The sequence below is a fragment of the Rissa tridactyla genome, chromosome 1, assembly GCF_028500815.1.
Source record: "Rissa tridactyla isolate bRisTri1 chromosome 1, bRisTri1.patW.cur.20221130, whole genome shotgun sequence".
Taxonomy (NCBI): Eukaryota; Metazoa; Chordata; class Aves; order Charadriiformes; family Laridae; genus Rissa; species Rissa tridactyla.
Genome location: NC_071466.1, coordinates 218,243,434 through 218,263,677, shown reverse-complemented (window position 1 = coordinate 218,263,677; position 20,244 = coordinate 218,243,434). Strand labels below are relative to the sequence as shown.

General features: G+C 54.2%; 1 protein-coding gene across 1 annotated transcript in view; it reads right to left on the bottom strand.

The window, feature by feature from the left end:
• Window positions 1-4,677, bottom strand: part of TNPO3 (transportin 3) — a 40,291-nt gene extending 35,614 nt beyond the window's left edge. Inside the window, exon 1 of the mRNA XM_054188599.1 lies at window positions 4,453-4,677. Coding sequence (XP_054044574.1) covers window positions 4,453-4,578 — 126 coding nt within the window. The 5' untranslated portion in view covers window positions 4,579-4,677. The remainder of the gene's footprint in view (window positions 1-4,452) is intronic.
• Between the last annotated feature and the right edge of the window lie 15,567 nt (window positions 4,678-20,244).

Here is a 20,244-nt window from a genome sequence, read left to right as displayed (position 1 = left end):
AGCGACGTGACACCACCAAACACATCTAGGCTGTCCGAGACGCTAAAGCAAGTCCCTACCACCTGCTTTACACCTTCGAGGACCTCGGGAGGGGACAGCGAGTGTGGCCGTGTCAGATGCTGCGGCCGATCGGCGCTCGAAGGTTCCAACCACCCGGCTGCAGGCAACGCGGGGGTTTTACATGGAATTCCCTTCTCATCACCCGAAACCGAAAAAGCTTTAAACCAGGTTTGTAAACAAGGCGGAAGGCGGCGAGTGCCCGACTTCTTTCACCTCCCGGGTTCTCCTCGCTGAGACGACCCGTTTCTCATGCGCTTTGTGGGCTCCTCCCCACACGCCAGCACTGACGGCGGGGTGCAAGGGCAGCGAGATTTTATTTCCCTTGAAATGGTTTGGAAAAGGACGCCAAAATTATTTGCAGCATGCTTCGATTGGTAAAAGGTGTTTTGGGTTTGGGTTTTTTTTATTTAGTTAGGGGTTATACTTCTACCCAATATTATCATTAAATTAACTTTAGGGACAGATCAAAGGAAATCCATATCAGAATTAGTCACTTACATGAACCCCGCCTGGCTACGAGCCACGTATAATTTCTGCCTCCTAGAAAGCACTTTATGAATCAACATTAAACGACAAACCAACCCGCACTTCACCCACGATGGGAAAAAAAAAAAAACAAAACCCAACGCAGCAGCTTGCAGCCGCTTATCTGCGCCGTGCGCTTTACGAACGCTCTGCCCCGCAGACGAACTAACGAAGAAACACTGAAGAAATGAGGATCAGAACGACGAGCACGACTGAAACAAGTTTCATCCTTACGTTTGCTACGGCTCTTCCGCATTAAAGGTACTCCAAGTCGTCTGGAAATGCCTTTATGCAACTCCGAAGACACAGCGTAGGTTCGCTGGTTGAATGATCCTCGAATCCTGTGGTTTAGGTAAACTTTTCCCTACAGCCGACCTCTTCAGCGCCGTACAAGACACAGGCGAGGTCGCAACTGCTCCTCAAGATACTCGGTTACAGCACGCCTCGTTCCCCTGAAATAATTAGCAGTTAAAAGGCGATAAACGATGCTGCACGGGGAGCAGACGGACAAATGGATGGACAGACCGAAGTGAACGGACCACTCTGTGGACAGGGAACCGGCTGGATGGCTGCACTCAAAGGGTTGTGGCCAACGTCCACGTGGCGACCAGTGACGAGCTGCATTCCTCAGGGGTCGGTACTGGGACCAGTGCTGTTTAACGTCTTTGTTGGTGACGTGGACAGCGGGATTGAGGGCACCCTCGGCAAGTTTGCCGATGACACCAAGCTGAGTGGCGTGGTCAACACGCTGGAGGGACAGGATGGCATCCAGAGGGACCTGGACAGGCTGGAGAGGTGGGTCTGTGCAAACCTCATGGGATTCAACCAGGCCAAGTGCAGGGTCCTGCACATGGGTGGGGGCAATGCCAAGCACAAATCCAGGCTGGGCGGAGAATGGCTGGAGAGCAGCCCTGAGGAGAAGGACTTGGGGGTGTTGGTGGGTGAAAAGCTCAACACGAGCCGGCAACGTGCGCTGGCAGCCCAGAAACCCCCCGCAGCCTGGGCTGCATCCCCAGCAGCGTGGGCAGCAGGGCGAGGGGGGGATTCTGCCCCTCTGCTCCGCTCGGGGAGACCCCCCTGCAGTGCTGCCTCCAGCGCTGGGGCCTCAGCACAGGAGAGACACGGAGCTGTTGGAGCGGGGCCAGAGGAGGCCCCGGAGATGCTGGGAGGGCTGGAGCCCCTCTGCTGTGGGGACAGGCTGAGAGAGCTGGGGGGGTTCAGCCTGGAGAAGAGAAGGCGCCGGGGAGACCTTCCAGCCCCTTCCAGTCCCTAAAGGGGCTCCAGGAAAGCTGGGGAGGGACTCTGGCTCAGGGAGGGGAGCCACGGAACGAGGGGGAAGGGTTTTACACTGGAAGAGGGGAGATTGGGATGAGATATTGGGCAGAAATCCTTTGCTGTGAGGGGGGTGAGCCCCTGGGCCAGGTTGCCCAGAGAAGCTGTGGCTGCCCCATCCCTGGAGGGGTTCAAGGCCAGGTTGGACGGGGCTTGGAGCAACCTGGGCTGGTGGGAGGTGTCCCTGCCCAGGGCAGGGGGTGCCACTGGGTGGCCTTTAAGGTCCCTTCAACCCAAACCATTCTGTGAGTCTACGGTTTCTCTTGAGGAGAGCGGGCAGAGGTATTATCTCTGAAAAGCAAAGGGATCCCCGCGGTTTCCTGGCAGCAGAGCTGAGGCGCTTCACACACACGTTATCTGCCCGGCAGGACAAGAAGAGCCACGCGGGGAAACTCTGCTCAGACGCAGGACTGTCTGTGACGGCCAGTGCAGCGCGGAGAGATGCCTCCCAGGAGCACAACGGCTAAAACACTTCAGGGAACCTGGGATTTACATTAAAGACAACCTGGACAACACAGGTAAGAGCCCAGAGAAACCACAGCAGAGGAAAACAAACCCCAAGACTTTCCCCAGGCAGCGAGATCCCATCCTTACAGGGTGGTTGGGGTATTAAAAAATCAAAACACGTCCCAAATGCTTCAAGCTGTCCTTTTGATGGGGCAGTTTGTAGCGAGCGTGAGCAGCCAGAGCGCAGCCCAGACCTCTAAAACACCTTCAGCCTCTTGTCCCGGCGCAGGGCTCAGGTGAAATCCATCTTCTTCACCCCCTTGCATCCCTCGCCCACCCCCCATTCTCCGCCCTGCCCCAAGGGCTGACCAGGAACTCCTCTGAGCACGTTGCAAAATGGTTCTAATCTCCCCCCTGAACGGATCTGCATTAATTGCGGCATCGTTAACTAACACAGCGCAGAAGCCAGAGTTCTCTGACTGTTCTTGGCCCCCTCGGGCAGGGACTCGGCAGCCAGGAGCTGAGCAAACAGCGGTTTGGGTTGTTTCGGGCAAAGGAATCATCTCTGAAATAACGATCTCCCTATTTCAACTGAAACGAGATCTTCATACGGGCATAACCACGGCCGGCGGCTCAGACCCACCAAAGAACCACCGTGGGCTGGGACCAGCATCGAGCCCCTTCACGGAACCCAAATTCTGCCCAAGGGCTTTCTGAAGGGTGAAGCCCGCGTGCTGGGGGGGGCACAGGAGGAAAGCGGCTGCCTAAATCCCCACACCCCCGACCGACGGGGCTCTCCTCGCTTAGCGGAATCGCTGCGGAAAGAAACGCTGCTGCAAACTCTCCTGGTAACCGGGGACGTCACTCTGCGCCGCCCGCTCAAGTGAATTGGGAAAAAAAGTGGGGGGAAAACACGAGTTTGTGGTAACAAATAGTGTAAAGACTTATCAGCTGGTGGGAAGATGGTGGAGTTGAAGGGAGCTTGGGAGGGCACGGAAGGAATTCTGCTCCACAGGATTCAGGCTTCGAGACGGCAGGGCAGTGAGGGGGGCGGGAGACTCGCCCCTCCGGGACTCACAGCGCATGAGATAAAAGGAATCGGAATTCTCTTTATAGCAGAGACCTTCCAGCCCCTTCCAGTCCCTAAAGGGGCTCCAGGAAAGCTGGGGAGGGACGCTGGATCAGGGAGGGGAGCCACGGGACGAGGGGGAAGGGTTTTCCACTGGAAGAGGGGAGATTGGGATGAGATATTGGGAAGAAATCCTTTGCTGTGAGGGGGGTGAGCCCCTGGCCCAGGTTGCCCAGAGAAGCTGTGGCTGCCCCATCCCTGGAGGGGTTCAAGGCCAGGTTGGACGGGGCTTGGAGCACCCTGGGCTGGCGGGAGGTGTCCCTGCCCAGGGCAGGGGGTGGCACTGGGTGGCCTTTAAGGTTCCTTCCGACCCAAACCCTTCTGCGATTCTGTGATTCCCGGGAAGGTGTCGGCAGCCACCGAAGACGTTGGGGGAAGAGCAAAGGAGGAAAACTCCGTACGACGGAGCCACCAAGGGCACTGGAGCCCCACAGGTAGTGACGCACCCGCACAAAGGGAGAAACGACGGGCTTGGGGGGGGGGGGGGGGGGGGGAGGCGGGGAGAAAACAAAGTCACCCCCAGCCGGATCACTAAGAGGGACCAGATCCATCTCCACCAGGACAGCACGAGAATAGAAAACACATATTGAGTCCCAAATTGAGCTGTAAGGTTAAATCCTGGGGAGAAAGAGCTCGCTTAAAGGGGTCAGAATGGAGGAAGGGGGCCCCGGCTACGACACCGGGCCGGGAGGGCGACGCTGGATGGCACCTGGGGCGACCCCGGTTGGGGTGACCCCCCCCCAGGCTTCCCCCGCCGCCTCCCGCAATCCTCCCCCCCCACGCCGCCCCGTTATAAGGAAGACCGAAGGAGGCGGAAGGCGCTGCCCGGGGCCGGGGTTCCCCTCGGAGGGCGGCCAGACCCCACCCGCACCCCCCAGGGCGGCCCCGGGGAGCGGAGCCAGCGCCTCCCCGGCGGGCCGGACCCTCCCGCCCCCCCACCCCCACCCCCGGGGCCTCACCGATCGCTGGAGCTCGCCCAGCCAGCAGCTCGCCCGCTCCTTGCCGCTGGGGTCCGGGTCGTGGTAAAGGGCCTGCACAGCCTGGTAAACCACCTGCAGGCTGGGCTTCCCCCCGCCGCCCTCCATGGCCGCCTCCTGCTCCCCTCAGCGCCGCCCGCAGCCGCCGCCGCCGCCCGCCGCCATCTCCGCTGCCGGGACGGGCCGGTGCCACCGCGCAGCGCGTCCCCCCCGGAAACACGCGCCCGGCGACGCGCGGGTTCCGCTTCCTTCCCCGGCCGCATCCCGCCCTTCCGCTTCCTCCCCTTCCGCCCCGCACCGCTCCCACCCCGCTCGGCTCCCCCCGGGCGACGACACCTCCCCTCCCTCCCCCCGGACCAGCGACAAGGGGGAGGTCGCAGCCCGCCCCCCTCCCCCGGAACGGTCCCGCCGGTGCTGGGGTGCGGCGGGCAAAGCGCTCCGGGCGCGGCGGGAAGGAGCCGCGGGGCCACCGTGGGCCCGGCCGCGGGGGGGCGACGCAGCCACTGGGGACCCGGGGCGGGATGGGACCGGTCACACCAGTGACCGTCGACTGGTATGGGGGGGTCCCATCCTCCCCCCCAGTCCCGTCACGCCGTCCCGCCGGGGCCCCATCACCCCCCCCAGCCCCATTACCGCGTCCCACTGGGGTCCCATCGCCCCCCCCATCCCATCAGCCCATCTCTCTGTGGTCCCACCATCCCCCCAGTCCCATCAGCCCACCCCACTGGGGTCCCATTGCCCCCCCAGTCCCATCACGCTCTCCCACTGGGGTCCCATCACCCCCCCCAGTCCCATCACCCCCTCCCACCAGGGTCCCATCACCCCCCCATCCCATCAGCCCATCCCACTGGGGTCCCATCACCCCCCCCAGTCCCATCACCCCCTCCCACCAGGGTCCCATCACCCCCCGGTCCCATCACCCCATCCCACTGGGGTCCCATCACCCCCCCATCCCATCAGCCCCTCCCACCAGGGTCCCATCGCCCCCCCCAGTCCCATCACGCTCTCCCACTGGGGTCCCATCACCCCCCCAGTCCCATCACCCCCTCCCACGAGGGTCCCATCACCCCCCCATCCCATCAGCCCATCCCACCGGGGTCCCATCGCCCCCCCCAGTCCCATCACCCCCTCCCACCAGGGTCCCATCGCCCCCCCCAGTCCCATCAGCCCATCCCACTGGGGTCCTATTGCCCCCCAGTCCCATCACCCCCTCCCACCAGGGTCCCATTGCGTCCCCCAGTCCCATCACCCCCTCCCACCAGGGTCCCATCACCCCCCCATCCCATCAGCCCATCCCACTGGGGTCCCATCACCCCCCCCAGTCCCATCATCCCATCCCACCAGGGTCCCATCACCCCCCAGTCCCATCACCCTCTCCCACTGGGGTCCCATTGCCCCCCAGTCCCATCAGCCCCATCCCACTGGAGTCCCACTGGGGTCCCATCACCTCCCCCCCCCCAGTCTCCTGACCCCATCCCACCGGTGTCCCATCACCCCCCCAGTCCCATCAGCCCCATCCTATTGGGGTCCCATTGGGGTCCCATCGCCCCCCCCCCAACCCCCCGGCCCCATCCCACTGGGGTCCAATCCCCCTTTCCATGGCCTCAGCCCCACGGATGCTTGTCTTTTTTCGGAAGGGGGCTGACCCACGAGACCTGCCCCCCTGGAGCCCTCGTCCCACCAAAATTTGGGGGGAGATAACGAGATCTGGGGGGGGACACCCCAGGGAAGAAGAGGGGAGCGTGGCGGGGTGCTCGGCCCGTGCTGAGCCGTTTTAGGTCGGCATGATCTCTCCCACCCCTGTACTGAGCTCCGGCACCTTCTGTGGTCGGAAAACCGGGATCTTCCACCGGACGGGGGCACTTTGGGTTAATCCGGACCTTTTTTTGACCCCTCTCTGAATTCCCGGCGCTGGGAGGATCAGCAAACCTGCGGATCAGCGGGAAAAGAGCTGCGGCAGCGGCAGGGGACGGCTCCCCGCATCCCCGCTGCCTTCACGCCGTGGCCGGGATCCACCCCGCATCCCGTGGGAAGGGGCTTTGCCGCTGGGTGATCCCCCCGGCCGCGGGGACCAGGCTTCGGCTGGGGGGACGGGGAGCGAGCGGAAGCCCCAAACTGGGGGTGATGCTCATTTTCCTGCCTCCCTCGTCAGGGTGTGTGTGTCCCCGGCATGGTGCCGAAATTCCCTGTCCCTGCTGACTCCACTCCGGCATGCGGGGTTTAATCCTCCGGCTCCGCTGCCGGCGGATCTGGTCGGATGCGTTGATGGGAAAGGGTCAAATCCAGACCCAACCATCCCATCGGGGGGCCACCGTGAGCCGGACCCCCCCCCCCCCCTTTCCCGGGACTGGGCTGCCTCTTGTCCCGCACTCCAGCTCCAAACATGGATGCGGGGCTGATCCAGACCCAAATTTGGTACAAATTCGGTACAAACACCAACTCTGGCAGGAGACCGGGGACCGCTCGTTAAAAGCAAGTGATCTGGCGCAGAAAGATCCCAACAAAGAGGAGCGAGATCCAAAACGGAGCCGTTTATGGGTCTCCTGGAGGAACGGGGTGTAGGAGAGGCCGGTCAGACCGGCTCCCCGCACCCAGGAGCTACGGGATCCGCGCGATATATTTTATATTAGAAATATATTAAGCGGGGGTATATTAAAATCCCAGACCACGAGTTGACTGGGCACATGGGTGGCAAGCTCTCAGATTCAAAACCCCGTGGTCTCTACGGATAAAACACCAACCGAGGGGTCAACCGCCTTTGGATCACAGACCGGACCCGAACGTGACTCGTGTAGGACAACGCCACGTTGGCCCTGAAGCCACGTTGGCCGTAACCGGTCTTTTTCAGGATGGAAAACGACAGCGTATTATTCAGCAAATTCATTCCCCGCCTAACTCCCCGGTCCGTAAGCCCAACAAATCCCACCAGAACTAGGGGGTGATGGTATGTCAACATCTAGAGGGCATTTTAACGGGAGGAGGTTCCACCCGTAAGGTCTGGAGAAGGTGTAACCACCCCCCAGCCCGCCTGGAGGGGAAGGGGGTGTCCGTCCCTGAGGGGGAATGACGGGGACCCAACCAAAGGGTGTGATTTTTAGGCGTAAGGTGGCAGGTGGTGTATTCCCTCCCACGCCTCGCAGCGGACACCGGAGTTGAGGTCACCCTTCAATGAGGAGCTCCTGCAAGTCCTGGGAACTTCAGGACTGGGAGGAGCTGGTAGGGATCCCGGCAAGGCCGAATGCCAGGGTTCATTTCAATTGCCCACCTGCTCCTGAGGACGGGGAGGGACAGTGACTCGTGACAAGACACCTCGTTTCTCGATACGCAACGTTTTACATCATCAGGCCACGGCCTGACGATGGATGGAGACCCTTCAGCCTACGTAGAGGACTCACAGAAGGAGGATGACAACAGAGATTATGTCAATGAGCTCCCGACAAAGCCCAATGAGCTTCCATATGGTTTGGGTCAACCATGGGGTGGCAATGTTCCCCATCATGGTTGTCACCATGGGCTAAACCTCTACTGGCTCCTTCCCTGTCGGATATCGGACCCATCGCTGGAGACGCACCCTTAAAATATGGACCTTGTTCCCCATCCTTGGAAGACGGGGAGAGTCTGCTCCTGCTCCACAGGGAATGCCACAGCCCAGCACAATCCAGAAGATGATGATGCTCATGGCACACCGTGGCTGGGTCAAGGGGGACACTCAGGAGACAACGGCTTGGTCTGATGACGCAGGTCTAGGGCATGGATCAGGGATCCAGGTGGAACCACCAAGCAGATCCTTTGTCCAAAGGACCTCAAAAGCATTGATGTTGATCTCCCACGCAACACACTCACCCTCCCCACCTCCCATGGCGTGATGGTGGGCTGGCTACGTGCTCGCCTGGGACAACCTGAGGGAAGGTAGATACTTGTGGTCCTCATGGCAAGTAGATTTTCTAAAATACGCTCCAAATAAACGGGGATATATTTCAACTGGGCTAGAGATGGGCAGTGGTTTAGGTACGGTCTACCCGTGCCCTCAAGCTCACGTGAAAGACGTCATTTTGGGATTAGGACCATGGTTTGGGCACCCTCAGACAAAGGATCACATTTCAAAAATAAAGATAGACAGAGGTGGGCTGAATCTGGAGGAATCTGGTGGATCTTCCACCCCCCTCATCATCACCAGCCCAATGTTTTTCCTGAACGGACTTCTTAAAACTCAACCACAGCTTGGCACTTGGACCAGTGAGTCCCAAACCTCAACCAGTCCCTGCCCGTTACCATGGGTGGCAACATCACCTGGACAGCAACTGGTAGACCACGACTGGTCTTCACCATCCGATCTGGAAAGCTTTCAATGGGAACCATGGCGAAACTTCAACTTCGGGTACAGATGATGATCATCAGTTGTCCGTTGGATGAACTGACCGGGTTAATCATCTGCAATAAGATCGTTCTCCTTCCAAACACCTCTTCGAAGCTCCACGTGGAAGGTGGTCAACCATCAGGGTAACAAACGTCTTGTTTCCAGGCGATGGATGGACAAACCACCTGTTACTCAGGTTGTCTTCCCTGGATCCTTGGTTCAACCTTATTCCTCGTCCTGATCGCTTGTTTGACAATTAGCCTGGAGTCAAACCCAACGTGTGGGAAACCGGGAGTACCAGATTAAGAAGGATTTGGGGGGAAAACCCTTTAATTTCCTTTCCCTCTTGTAGTCATTATTGTCTAAGGATGAGGTCGCATCTAGCAATGATGATAATGCTCGTTCCCTTCTCCCAGGGATGGGACGGCAATCAAATCACTCAAATTACGAATGCGATTTCTCCGGTGGGTGATGAATCGGGTTGTCGGCGTTACTTCGTCACCCACCACCGTTAGATGCCGAATTTGGGTGGTCAGCAGAACCTGCCCCGAAGCATCCTGGCATCGACCTCGTGTGGCGTAATGACTCCCCAGCGCCCCACATTATCGGCTGCAGCCTTACGAAGCGTTGCGACACCCCAAGGCACCAACTCAGCCTGGGCAGGGAAGAGGAGCCGTGGTAATTACAGTCGGCGCTGCAATCACACCCAACTTAAACGGGACAACCGAACACCAGCTCCTAATGATCCTCCTAATGACCCTCACCTGGACACCTCATGGACTGCTAGTAATTAATCCCCAATTACAAACGATGGTACGTTTGATAACCTGGAACTCTGGCATCTGACACAGGGTGTTAATAATAGGAATTGCCAAAGATACACCAATTTAACTGGTCTTAATTTTCACCCGCTTACAGCTTAATGGGTGGTTGAGCGCTAATGATGACTGGGACACGCGTGGCCCAGACGACATGTCGGGCCGTGGAAGTCACAATCCCTTTTGCTCAGTCCCATTAAGTCCTTAAAGAAATTCAGCTGTTCTTCCAACCTGTGGTGCTCAGTTGGCCAACACCACGCTGACCTTGGGCAAAGGTGGTGGCCCGCCATCTGAAGACCCTGGTGGTGCTGGCTTGGTGGCACTAACATCTACAAGATCCCATCCCCGTGGCGGGCAGATGCCTGCACCATGACGTATCTTGGTCCTTGTGTATAAATTTAATATTTAACTTCCGACGCAACCATCGCCTTGACCGTATTTAGCGCGTAGACTCTTTTCTAGCCTGGAGACGTTTGTGTGCTAATAAATATTACTCGTTTTTCCACTAATGAATTTAAACGAAAATACAACATAAACGCCTTTCAGCAGCACATCACCGGGAGCCATCCCTGCTCGGGGTCTGCCGCTAACGCCAGCTGACACACGGCCACGGTCTTGGCCACCAGGCCTGGGAGGTCGCCAAGTAGTTTAGCGACAGCGGCTCTTCTTCTAGCTGTGGGGGTGGTGGGTTTGGGGTTATATCTTGTGTCGGATCGCTGCGGCGGTGATGGGTGCGGTACCCTCCTGTCTTAACTGAGGAACCCTCTCAGGACTTAAAACAACGGCATCGGGCCTGATGTGGTGCCGCGATTGAGAGACGGAGACCTAGTCGGGTGCAAGCTAGATCTAACTTTATTGTTCAATAGTTGTTTTTTATACCTTTAAGTTACTCAACATAAGTCAGCGTGTAAAAGGCTCATTGGTTACACAGATAATAGCTTCATACATATTGCTAAAGCTGAGCTCCTAATTGGTTATACGTTGCAAGGCTATCTGGCTCTTACACATCCTGTTGCTGAGCTTATCTTGTGACGGTAAACAGTCTTAGTCCGCTAAAAGTTTCTTTTCAAAACACTCCCTTCTTCAAATCTTCTGTAGCTCGCGGTGCGCGAGCTCCAGCACGTCCTTGTCGATCAGCTGGCTAGTACAAGGGGTTCTTTCAAAGGTGATCAAATCATTCCCGTCACTTCCCCCCTCTTGTTGCACAACAAGGATTCGTGTCATAGAGTCAGTGATTAACTTCCGCAAGCATTGCAATAAACAGGGCAAAAAGAGCAACAAAAAAAGAAAAACAGCCGAGGCATATACGAGCGTTTTCACTAAACTTCGTAACCATCCTGAGAGGCCCCATCCTCCAAAAACTTTATCTAACCAATCCCAACTATCGTCTTGTCGGAGTTTAGAGACCCCATCTTTAAGCTGTCGAATGCTGGCATGAATCGATTCCGAGTGGTCGGAGAGATTCATACAACACATACCGTCAAAGTCTTCACAGCCATGGCCTTGCGCCAAAAGCAAAAAATCAATAGCAGCTCTATTTTGCAATGTAGCGTGGCGCACACTATCAACATCTAATAAAAGGCCTGATAGCGCTCCACTAGTAGCATTAGTCTGTCTGGCAAGCCAACAACCAAGTTTATCTAAGACTGATAAGGCTTTGCTAGCAGCAACGCCTGGTAAGAGTAAAGAGGCGGCAAAGCGGTGACTAAAAGACCAAAAATCTGTGTTATCATCACAGTCAGGGGCATATGCATGAATGCTGCGCTTCACCCTATGAGAAAGACGGTGTTGTAAAATCATGGATGTATTAGGAGTCAGGACAGTAAGGCGTCCGAGGCTACAGGGACCTCCTTTTATGTGAGAAGGGACAGCGGACCACGCTCTGTCCCCGCAAATAAAAAACATCCCTGATGGTAGGAGAAGGGGAGCATTGGTAGACCGAGACAAGTTTGTTGCCGTGTAATTGCACCAAACAGTAGCATTTTTAAAAACGGGATGGGAAGGAGAGACATCCCATGCTCTAGATTGATTTTGTCCTGTGTAGTTAAACTTAATACAAAAATCCATTTTTACTGATCCGAGGAGCTCAATCTCTTGTGGTTCTAGGTCACCGATTGGGAAGTAGGGAAAATACCCGTCCCAACTGTCTACGATCTCTCTAGAATTGTTGTAGACGGTTTTAATAGCCGGATTGCTTGGTTGTGGCCACTCATCTAGCGGCAAACTCACAAGGCACGTAGAAAAGGGGTTGTTAGGGGAGGCAGTAGCAAGACACAAAGTGTCTTGTCCGGTCAAATTTGCCAATGTAACCCACACATTTACTTTGGGAAGAGGAGGGGGGAAAGGACTGCCCCAAAGGGGTAAGGGTCCTATACCTATTGTTATCAAAACCAGACACCTAATCATGGTCCCAAGTTTTTTCCAAGTAGCAGGGACAGGACCAGACTTTGACTTTTGGGGGACAAACACAGCCAACAGCCCTAGCCTGATCCTATCCGGGCACTCTAGCACTTCCACAAGTTATAGCATCAGCCGTCCGGGGTCTCAGTGGATGCAGGAGTTTGTTGATCAAAGAGATGACCGGAGTCGAGATGATCGGAGTCGTCACTCGATGATTGTGGTAGGGATTCACGGAAGGGTCGTACGTTCTTTGCTGGTATCCACCTGGGGCCTTTTTCTGTGGAGACACAAGCATAACCTCTTCCCCATGTAACAAGAGGATACGGTCCCATGATCTTACCTGTTTCTGGATCTCGAACCAACACCGGGGCTTTAATTCGCACCTCAAGTGAAGCATTGGCATTAAAATGTCGGACTATCGGAGGATTGTTATCTATTAAAGAGCAATTCAAAAAGTTAAAAACATACAAAGCTTTCTGTAGTCGTTCCTCAGGAGTAGCAGTCCCCATTCCCCCTTTCTGTTGTTGCAATAAGCGCTTCAAAGACTGGTGGGAGCGTTCAATTAGAGATTGACCTGTAGGGGAATGAGGAATGCCGGTGACGTGGGTCACGCCCCAGGAGTCAAAAAAAGCTTTTGTTGCGGTTGAAACATATGCAGGACCATTGTCTGTTTTTACCTGAGAGGGTATGCCCAAGGTAGCAAAGGCACGCAACAAATGTTTGCGGACGTCACGCGCCTTCTCCCCTGTGTGGCAAGAGGCAAACAAGGCGCCGGAAAAGGTGTCAATAGAGGAATGGACACATTTCAAATTACCAAACTCTGGATAATGTGTAACGTCTGTTTGCCAGAGCTGTAAACTTTGCAGTCCTCTGGGATTAACTCCGCCCGCTATCGACGGGAAAGAATGTCTTTGGCAGTCAGGGCATACAGCAATAATATTAGACGCTTGTTGGGAGGTAAGTCCAAACTGCCGTTTGAGACCGCCAGCATTCTGGTGGAAAAAAGAATGACTCAATTTAGCTTGTGCTATGCGGTCAGGCAAGACATGTACAGGCAGCGTAAGCAAATCGGCTCGCCGGTTGCCTTCTGCAATAAAGCCAGGCAAAGAGGTGTGAGATCTAATATGCATAATAAAATAGGGGTGAGAGCGTGAATCGAGGAGAAAAACAAGCTCCTGCAAAAGAAAAAATAAGTTAACAGGTAAAACTTCGCGTAACAGAGACGCTTCAGCCCGTTCGACAATTCCTGTAACATAAGCAGAATCTGTAACAATATTAAGCGGTAAAGACCATTTCCGAAAGACTCGGACTACAGCTGCTAATTCTACAATTTGGGGAGAGCCTGGCACAGTTTCTATGTCTGAATCCTACCGGCCGCTATGATCGTCCCACCAGAGGATCACAGACTTATGTGACTTGCCGGATCCGTCCGTAAATACTGTCAGGGCTTGTAAAGGTAGGTCACTTCTTTTAGGCTTGGGCATGATAGAAAAGGTAGTGCTGAACAGTCGATGTGAAGGCGGGTGAGAAGAAAGTTGTCCCGCATAGTTGGCGAGTGCCATACCAAAGGCTTCTGATTGCTGGTGAAGCCACTGCAGATAGTCTTTAGCTACAGGTAAATAAACACAGGCAAAGTCTAGTCCAGACAATGTCAATAAACGTCGCCGGGCTCGAATGAGTAAAGATGCGAACATTTCATGCTGTGTCAGGACAGTTTTCGTGGGTTGATTTGGTAAAAAAATCCATTCAATGATTAACAATGGATCAGAGTTCTGCGAGTCCCATTGAAATATCAAGGCATAAGGCTGTCGAACAGGATTCAAAATGATTAGATAGAAAGGTAAATCGGGAGCACAGCGGTGTGCTTGCCTTGAGGCGATCGCGGTAGCGACCTTTTGCAGGGAGTCAACAGCCTCAGGGCCAAGAGCTCGAGGAGAATTGAGATTAGTATCTCCTTTTAGTAGTTCAAACAAAGGACGCAAGTCTGCATTGGAAATTCCTAATAATGGTCTAACCCAATTAATTGTTCCTAGCAGTTTCTGCACATCGTGTAGGTTTTTCACATCTATTGGAATTTGTAGTGGCTGGGGAATTATAGTTTGAGTTCGTATGCGCCAGCCTAGATATTTCCATGGGGGTACCTTTTGAACCTTCTCCGGTGCAATACAGAGACCTGCTGAGTTGATAGCAGTTGTGACAAGGGCTACAGCTTCCTCCATGACCTCGTGATGTTGTGCGGCCACTAGGATATCATCCATGTAATGATACAATAAGACACCGGACATTGCGGTCCTAACAGGACTAAGTACCTTAGCTACATACCACTGACAGATTGTAGGGCTGTTTTTCATTCCTTGTGGCAGCACAACCCACTGGTATCTTTGCAACGGGGCTTGCATGTTGACGCTTGGAACTGAAAAAGCAAATTTAGGAGCATCGTGTGGATGCAGTGGGATATTAAAAAAGCAGTCTTTGAGGTCAATAACAGTCAAATGCCAATGTCGAGGGATCATAGTGGGGGACGGGAGTCCTGGTTGGAGGGCTCCCATGTCTTCCATAGCGTCATTAATTTTTCTGAGGTCGTGGAGAAGGCGCCACTTGCCAGTTTGTTTTTTAATAACAAAAATAGGTGAATTCCAAGGGCTAACAGAGGGCACAATATGGCCCTTTGATAGTTGCTCAGCGACTAATTCTTGGAGGGCGCGAAGCTTTTCTAGCGGCAGGGGCCATTGGTCAACCCAAACAGGGGTGTCGGTTTTCCAAGTCAATTTTAGGGTGTCGCGCCCCCCAATGGCCCCACCTAAAAATGTGTCTGAAGGGATACCCCCCACTGGGACAATACATCTCGTCCCCACAAAATCATGGGAACAGGTAATACAAAAGGCTTAACAGAAGCCACGTGTCCTTCCGGCCCTTCAATTTGGATCAACTCTAGACTCTGTTGACTACTACCAGTTCCGCCAATCCCTGCTAAAGCCTGGGGAATATTAGCAAGAGGCCATTGTGGGGGCCACTTGGCCCAAGAAATAACTGTAACATCGGCTCCAGTATCCACGATTCCACTCAACACAAGTCGTTGTCCCTTGAGAGTGAGGGTACACTGGCATATGGGTCGTTTGTGAGAAATAGATTCTACCCACAAAATTTGGGGGTGCCCTGTAGATCCAAAACTTCCCTGTCTCTGTTGGGATTGAGTGGGGATGGGGGAACCCGGGTCTTTGGGAATTAAAATCAGTTGCGCTATACGGCTACCTTGTGGTATTGTGCAGGGAGGAAATGGGGTCCATACCATAATCTTGATTTCATTAGTACTGTCAGAGTCAATGACCCCTGGTAATACAAAAAGTCCTGACAATGTTGTAGATGATCTTCCTAACAACAGTGCTTGCGTTCCAGAGGGTAAGGGCCCCGAGATATTGGTTGACAATAGGTGGACTGAGGGATCGAGTAACGTTACCGTGTAGGAGGTTGCCAAGTCCAATCCGGCGCTACCGGCTGTTGCTGGACGAAGACTTGAGGTGCTGCTGCCCCCCCCTGGGGGTTTTGAGGTATCGGCTGCGGCATTTGTGTCTGCACGCGTCGCTGCCCCGCGCTCCGTGAGCGGTTTCCCTGGATCAATTGACCCTGCAAATCATACTTAGAGCGGCACTGATTAGCATAATGACGCCCTTTCTTGCACCTAGGACAGATTCCCGGAGCTCGAGGTCTCGCACTGGTATTAGCGGTCAAACAATTCTTTTTTAAGTGACCAGGCTTACCACACCCGTAGCATACACCCGGAGTCATCGGGCCGCGCATAGCTGCAAAGGCGGCTGCCATTGCTTCATACTTGTGCTCCGTAGTGCCAATTCTGTTACAGGCTTCCACCATTTCGACTAAGGTAGGGTTTTGGTTAGGAAGAGATTTCAAAAGCTTTTTACAATCTGCGTTAGCATTTTCTACTGCCAATTTCAACAACAAGATTTCACGAGCTTCTGTGTTATCTATCTGACGCTCTAAGGCTTGTTTCAGTCTATCGATAAACTGCATATAGGGTTCTCGTGGTTCCTGTGTAATAGAAGTAAAGGCTTTTTGCGGCTTTTGGGAGTCTGGGACTTTTCCTAAAGCCTTTCTTGCTTCCTCTCGAACTGCCTCTAGAGCTTCTCGTGGAATATCTCGCGCCTGGGCGATCGGACTCGCCCAGCGTCCTGTGCCCGTAAGATGTTCTATAGTCAGAGCAGTAAGACCTTCATTGGCATGACCTACATAGGTCAGGAGGAGAGCTTGAAGTCCCCCCCTCCAATGTGACTCCCATAACGAGTACTGAGTAGGAGTTAATAACAGCTGCGCAAGAGATTTTAAGTCATGAGGAGTCATCACGTAAGTGTCGAATACAGAAGATAGTAGGCTCGCAAAATATGGAGAAGAGAGCCCATGCTCTGTAATAGTGCGGCGCAGTTCTTTTATTACCGGGAAGGACAGAGCTTCCCATTGTGCTCCACCCCCCCGACCTTGATAAATCACAGGGGCGACTATTGTCCGGGCTACGTCTAAGTCTCCTTCCTTTAAAGCTTGTCGTTTAATGTTAGCCCATACATCATGAGGGTCTGGGGGGTAAAGCTGTGGCTCTTTGTCAGGGTCCACAGGACCAGGGTCAAAGGGATCTTCCTCCGGGGGACGCCCAGCCAAACCCACCGTAAGGAGCCCTTTAACAGAGTCGACATCAGGCGGATTATTTTGATTGTCGGCGTCTTTACTACCCTGGCGTTCTTGTGCTTTTAAGGTTTCAAAAATGGTTCGCCGCCAAGGAAGCATACGTAGTGCTTCAGCATTCCCGGTCGTTGCCGCGTCCCATAGTTTTACCCCCACGTCATCCCAGAGTTCCCGTGTAAAAATACTAGATGCAGTTACAGTGGGAATCTTCACCTGCACCCATTTAAGCATTGCTTTGAGGTCATGCCCGGAAATATTTTTCCCATGCTTTTTAAGAAGACCTTTCATAAGTTCATATACGTCTCTTTCCGGGGAAGACGCTTGATTCCCCATGTTTCCCACAGCTCACCTCTCTACTCCGGAGGGATTTCAGGCCGGCCGGCTCCTGCTTCCTTTCAGCAGCACATTCAACGTTCTGTGGGACTCGCAGCAAGCCGCTCAGCTAGGCGGTTCATAAACCCATCACGTCGGGGTCACCAATTTGCCGCGATTGAGAGACGGAGACCTAGTCGGGTGCAAGCTAGATCTAACTTTATTGTTCAATAGTTGTTTTTTATACCTTTAAGTTACTCAACATAAGTCAGCGTGTAAAAGGCTCATTGGTTACACAGATAATAGCTTCATACATATTGCTAAAGCTGAGCTCCTAATTGGTTATACGTTGCAAGGCTATCTGGCTCTTACACATCCTGTTGCTGAGCTTATCTTGTGACGGTAAACAGTCTTAGTCCGCTAAAAGTTTCTTTTCAAAACACTCCCTTCTTCAAATCTTCTGTAGCTCGCGGTGCGCGAGCTCCAGCACGTCCTTGTCGATCAGCTGGCTAGTACAAGGGGTTCTTTCAAAGGTGATCAAATCATTCCCGTCAATGTGGGTCGGTGTCCTCCTCCTCAAGCATCAGGAGGCCAGAGAGGTGTCCCAAGGACACTGTGGTCTCACTCTTGGCGACCCACAGGGATGCTGTGATCTACTGCTGATGACCCACAGGAATGGTGTGGTCACTGATGGTGACCCACAAGGATGGTGTGGTCCCACTCCTGGTGACCCCGGGGATGCTGTGGTCCCGCTCCTGGTGACCCTCAAGGACACTCTGATCTCGCTCCTGGTGACCCACAGGGACGCTGTGATCTACTGCTGGTGACCCACAGGTTGGTGTGGTTTCACTGATGGTGACCCCAGGGACGCTGTGGTCTACTGCTGGTGACCCCAGGGACGTTGTTGTCCCACTCCTGGGGACCCACAGGGACACTGTGGTCTACTGCTGGTGACACTGGGAATGGTGTGGTCCCACTCCTGGTGACCCACATCAAGGCTGTGGTCTGTCTCCTGGTGACCCCAGGGACCATGTGGTCCCACTCCTGGTGACCCACAGGGTTGGTGTGGTCCCACTCCTGGTGACCCACATGGATGCTCTGGTCTCTCTCCTGGTGACCCCAGGGACAGTGTGGTCCCACTCCTGGGGACCTACAAGGACACTGTGATCCACTGCTGATGACCCACAAGGATGGTGTGGTCCCACTCCTGGTGACCCACAGGGACGGTGTGGTCCCATTCCCGGGGACCTACAAGGATGGTGTGGTTCCACTCCTGGTGACCCACAAGGACAGTGTGATTCACTGCTGGTGACCCACAGCGATGGTGTGGTCCCACTCCTGGTGACCCCAGGGACGCTGTGGTGACCCATTCCTGGTGACCTCCAAGTGGCCGTAGGCCAGGAGGCGGAGCGGTTGAGCACCCATGAAGGCAACCCATGGAAGAACCGGTGGAGGAGGATTCCTGCTGGCCTGGGGACCCGGTGCAACCTTGACCAACACAGCTGGGAGCCGGGGACATCCTTGACAAGCAGAGCAGAGATGCTGCGCTAACGAACCGGCGGGATGAGAGAGCAGAAGCCAGCACCTCAGGATGGTGGTGGCACCTCAAGACAGCGGTGACCCCTCAAGACGGCGGTGACCCCTCAGGACGGCGGTGGCACCTCAGGACGGCGGTGGCACCTCAAGACGGCGGTGACCCCTCAGGATGGTGGTGGCACCTCAAGACGGTGGTGACCCCTCAAAGACGGTGGTGACCCTTCAGGACGGTGGTGGCACCTCAAGGCGGTGGTGACCCCTCAAGATGGCGGTGACCCCTCAAAATTAAGCACGGATGTGGCCGTGTGAGTAATTAATCATAAGAACCCTTCTTGCTTCATTAGCGGTAATTTGCAAGAACTAGTAATATTGAGCATCTCTTCGCTTTTCCGGGCGGCAGCGGTTCGGAATCGCGCTCTTGCTTTACCCACCACCGGTAATAAAGAAATGACAGGTTGCTAGTGCTAATTAGTAACTAATTAGTAACAGCAATTATTAATAGTAGTCTTTAACATTGCTATTTGTCGGTGTTGTTACTACTCCTACTGTTCCTGTTACCGCCGATGTGACCGTCAGTAATTACCAACAGCGTTTTACGCCGCAGCCACCGCAGCCACGAACGGCGCCGAACGGCGCCGCTAATTGGCAGCAGGAGTAATTTATAGTGATTTTAATAAAGGAACGGACGGAACCCAGGGCGCCGAAGCCCCCTGGGTTTTGGGGCGCGTTGCAGGGGGACACACCACCCCACCACCACCACCCTGAGGTCGGTGGGTGGGAGGGGACGTCCTGCGGCCGGCGGGACCCGGGGACCCCCCGTCAGCGAGTGGCCGCCCAGGAGCCGACCCCCTGCACCCACCCGCGTCTCCGCGCCAAAAAATAAAAAGAAAAAACCCCAAAAAACGTCTAAAAAAAAAATAAGTCGTCGCCCACCCGAAATGAGCTTCTCCGCGGGGTTTGCCAGGCAGGAGGGGGCCCGGGGAGACGGAGCCCCCCGGGGACGGAGGCCCGGCCGGCTCGGTGACACGGGGCCTCTCGGAAGCGACGCGGATGCGGATCCGTCGGCCGCCGGCCCCGCTCCTGGAGCCGTCTGGGGAGCGTCGCGCCCCGAGCCCTCCCGTCCCGGCGATACCTGCGTCGATATTTGGGCGTTTGCACGTTTCTGTGCTCGTGCCTTCGCTTCTGTAGGTGTGTTTGTGTATGTGCACGCGTGGACACGTCGGTGCTTACGCACCTGGGCATTGTTTGGGTGTTCGGGTGTTTGGATATTTGGGTATTTAGATATTTGGATATTTAAATGTTTAGATATTTGGATATATGTATATTTGGATATTTGGATATTTTGATATTTCGATATTTCGATATTTCAATATTTAGATATTTCGATATTTCGATAGTTGGATATTTCGATATTTCGATATTTGGATATTTAAATGTTTAGATATTTCGATATTTGGATATTTGGATATTTCAATATTTTGATATTTCGATATTTAGATATTTCGATATTTAGATATTTCGATATTTGGATATTTCGATATTTCGATATTTCGATATTTGGATATTTGGATATTTAAATGTTTAGATATTTCGATATTTGGATATTTCGATATTTGGATATTTTGATATTACGATATTTAGATATTTCGATATTTCGAT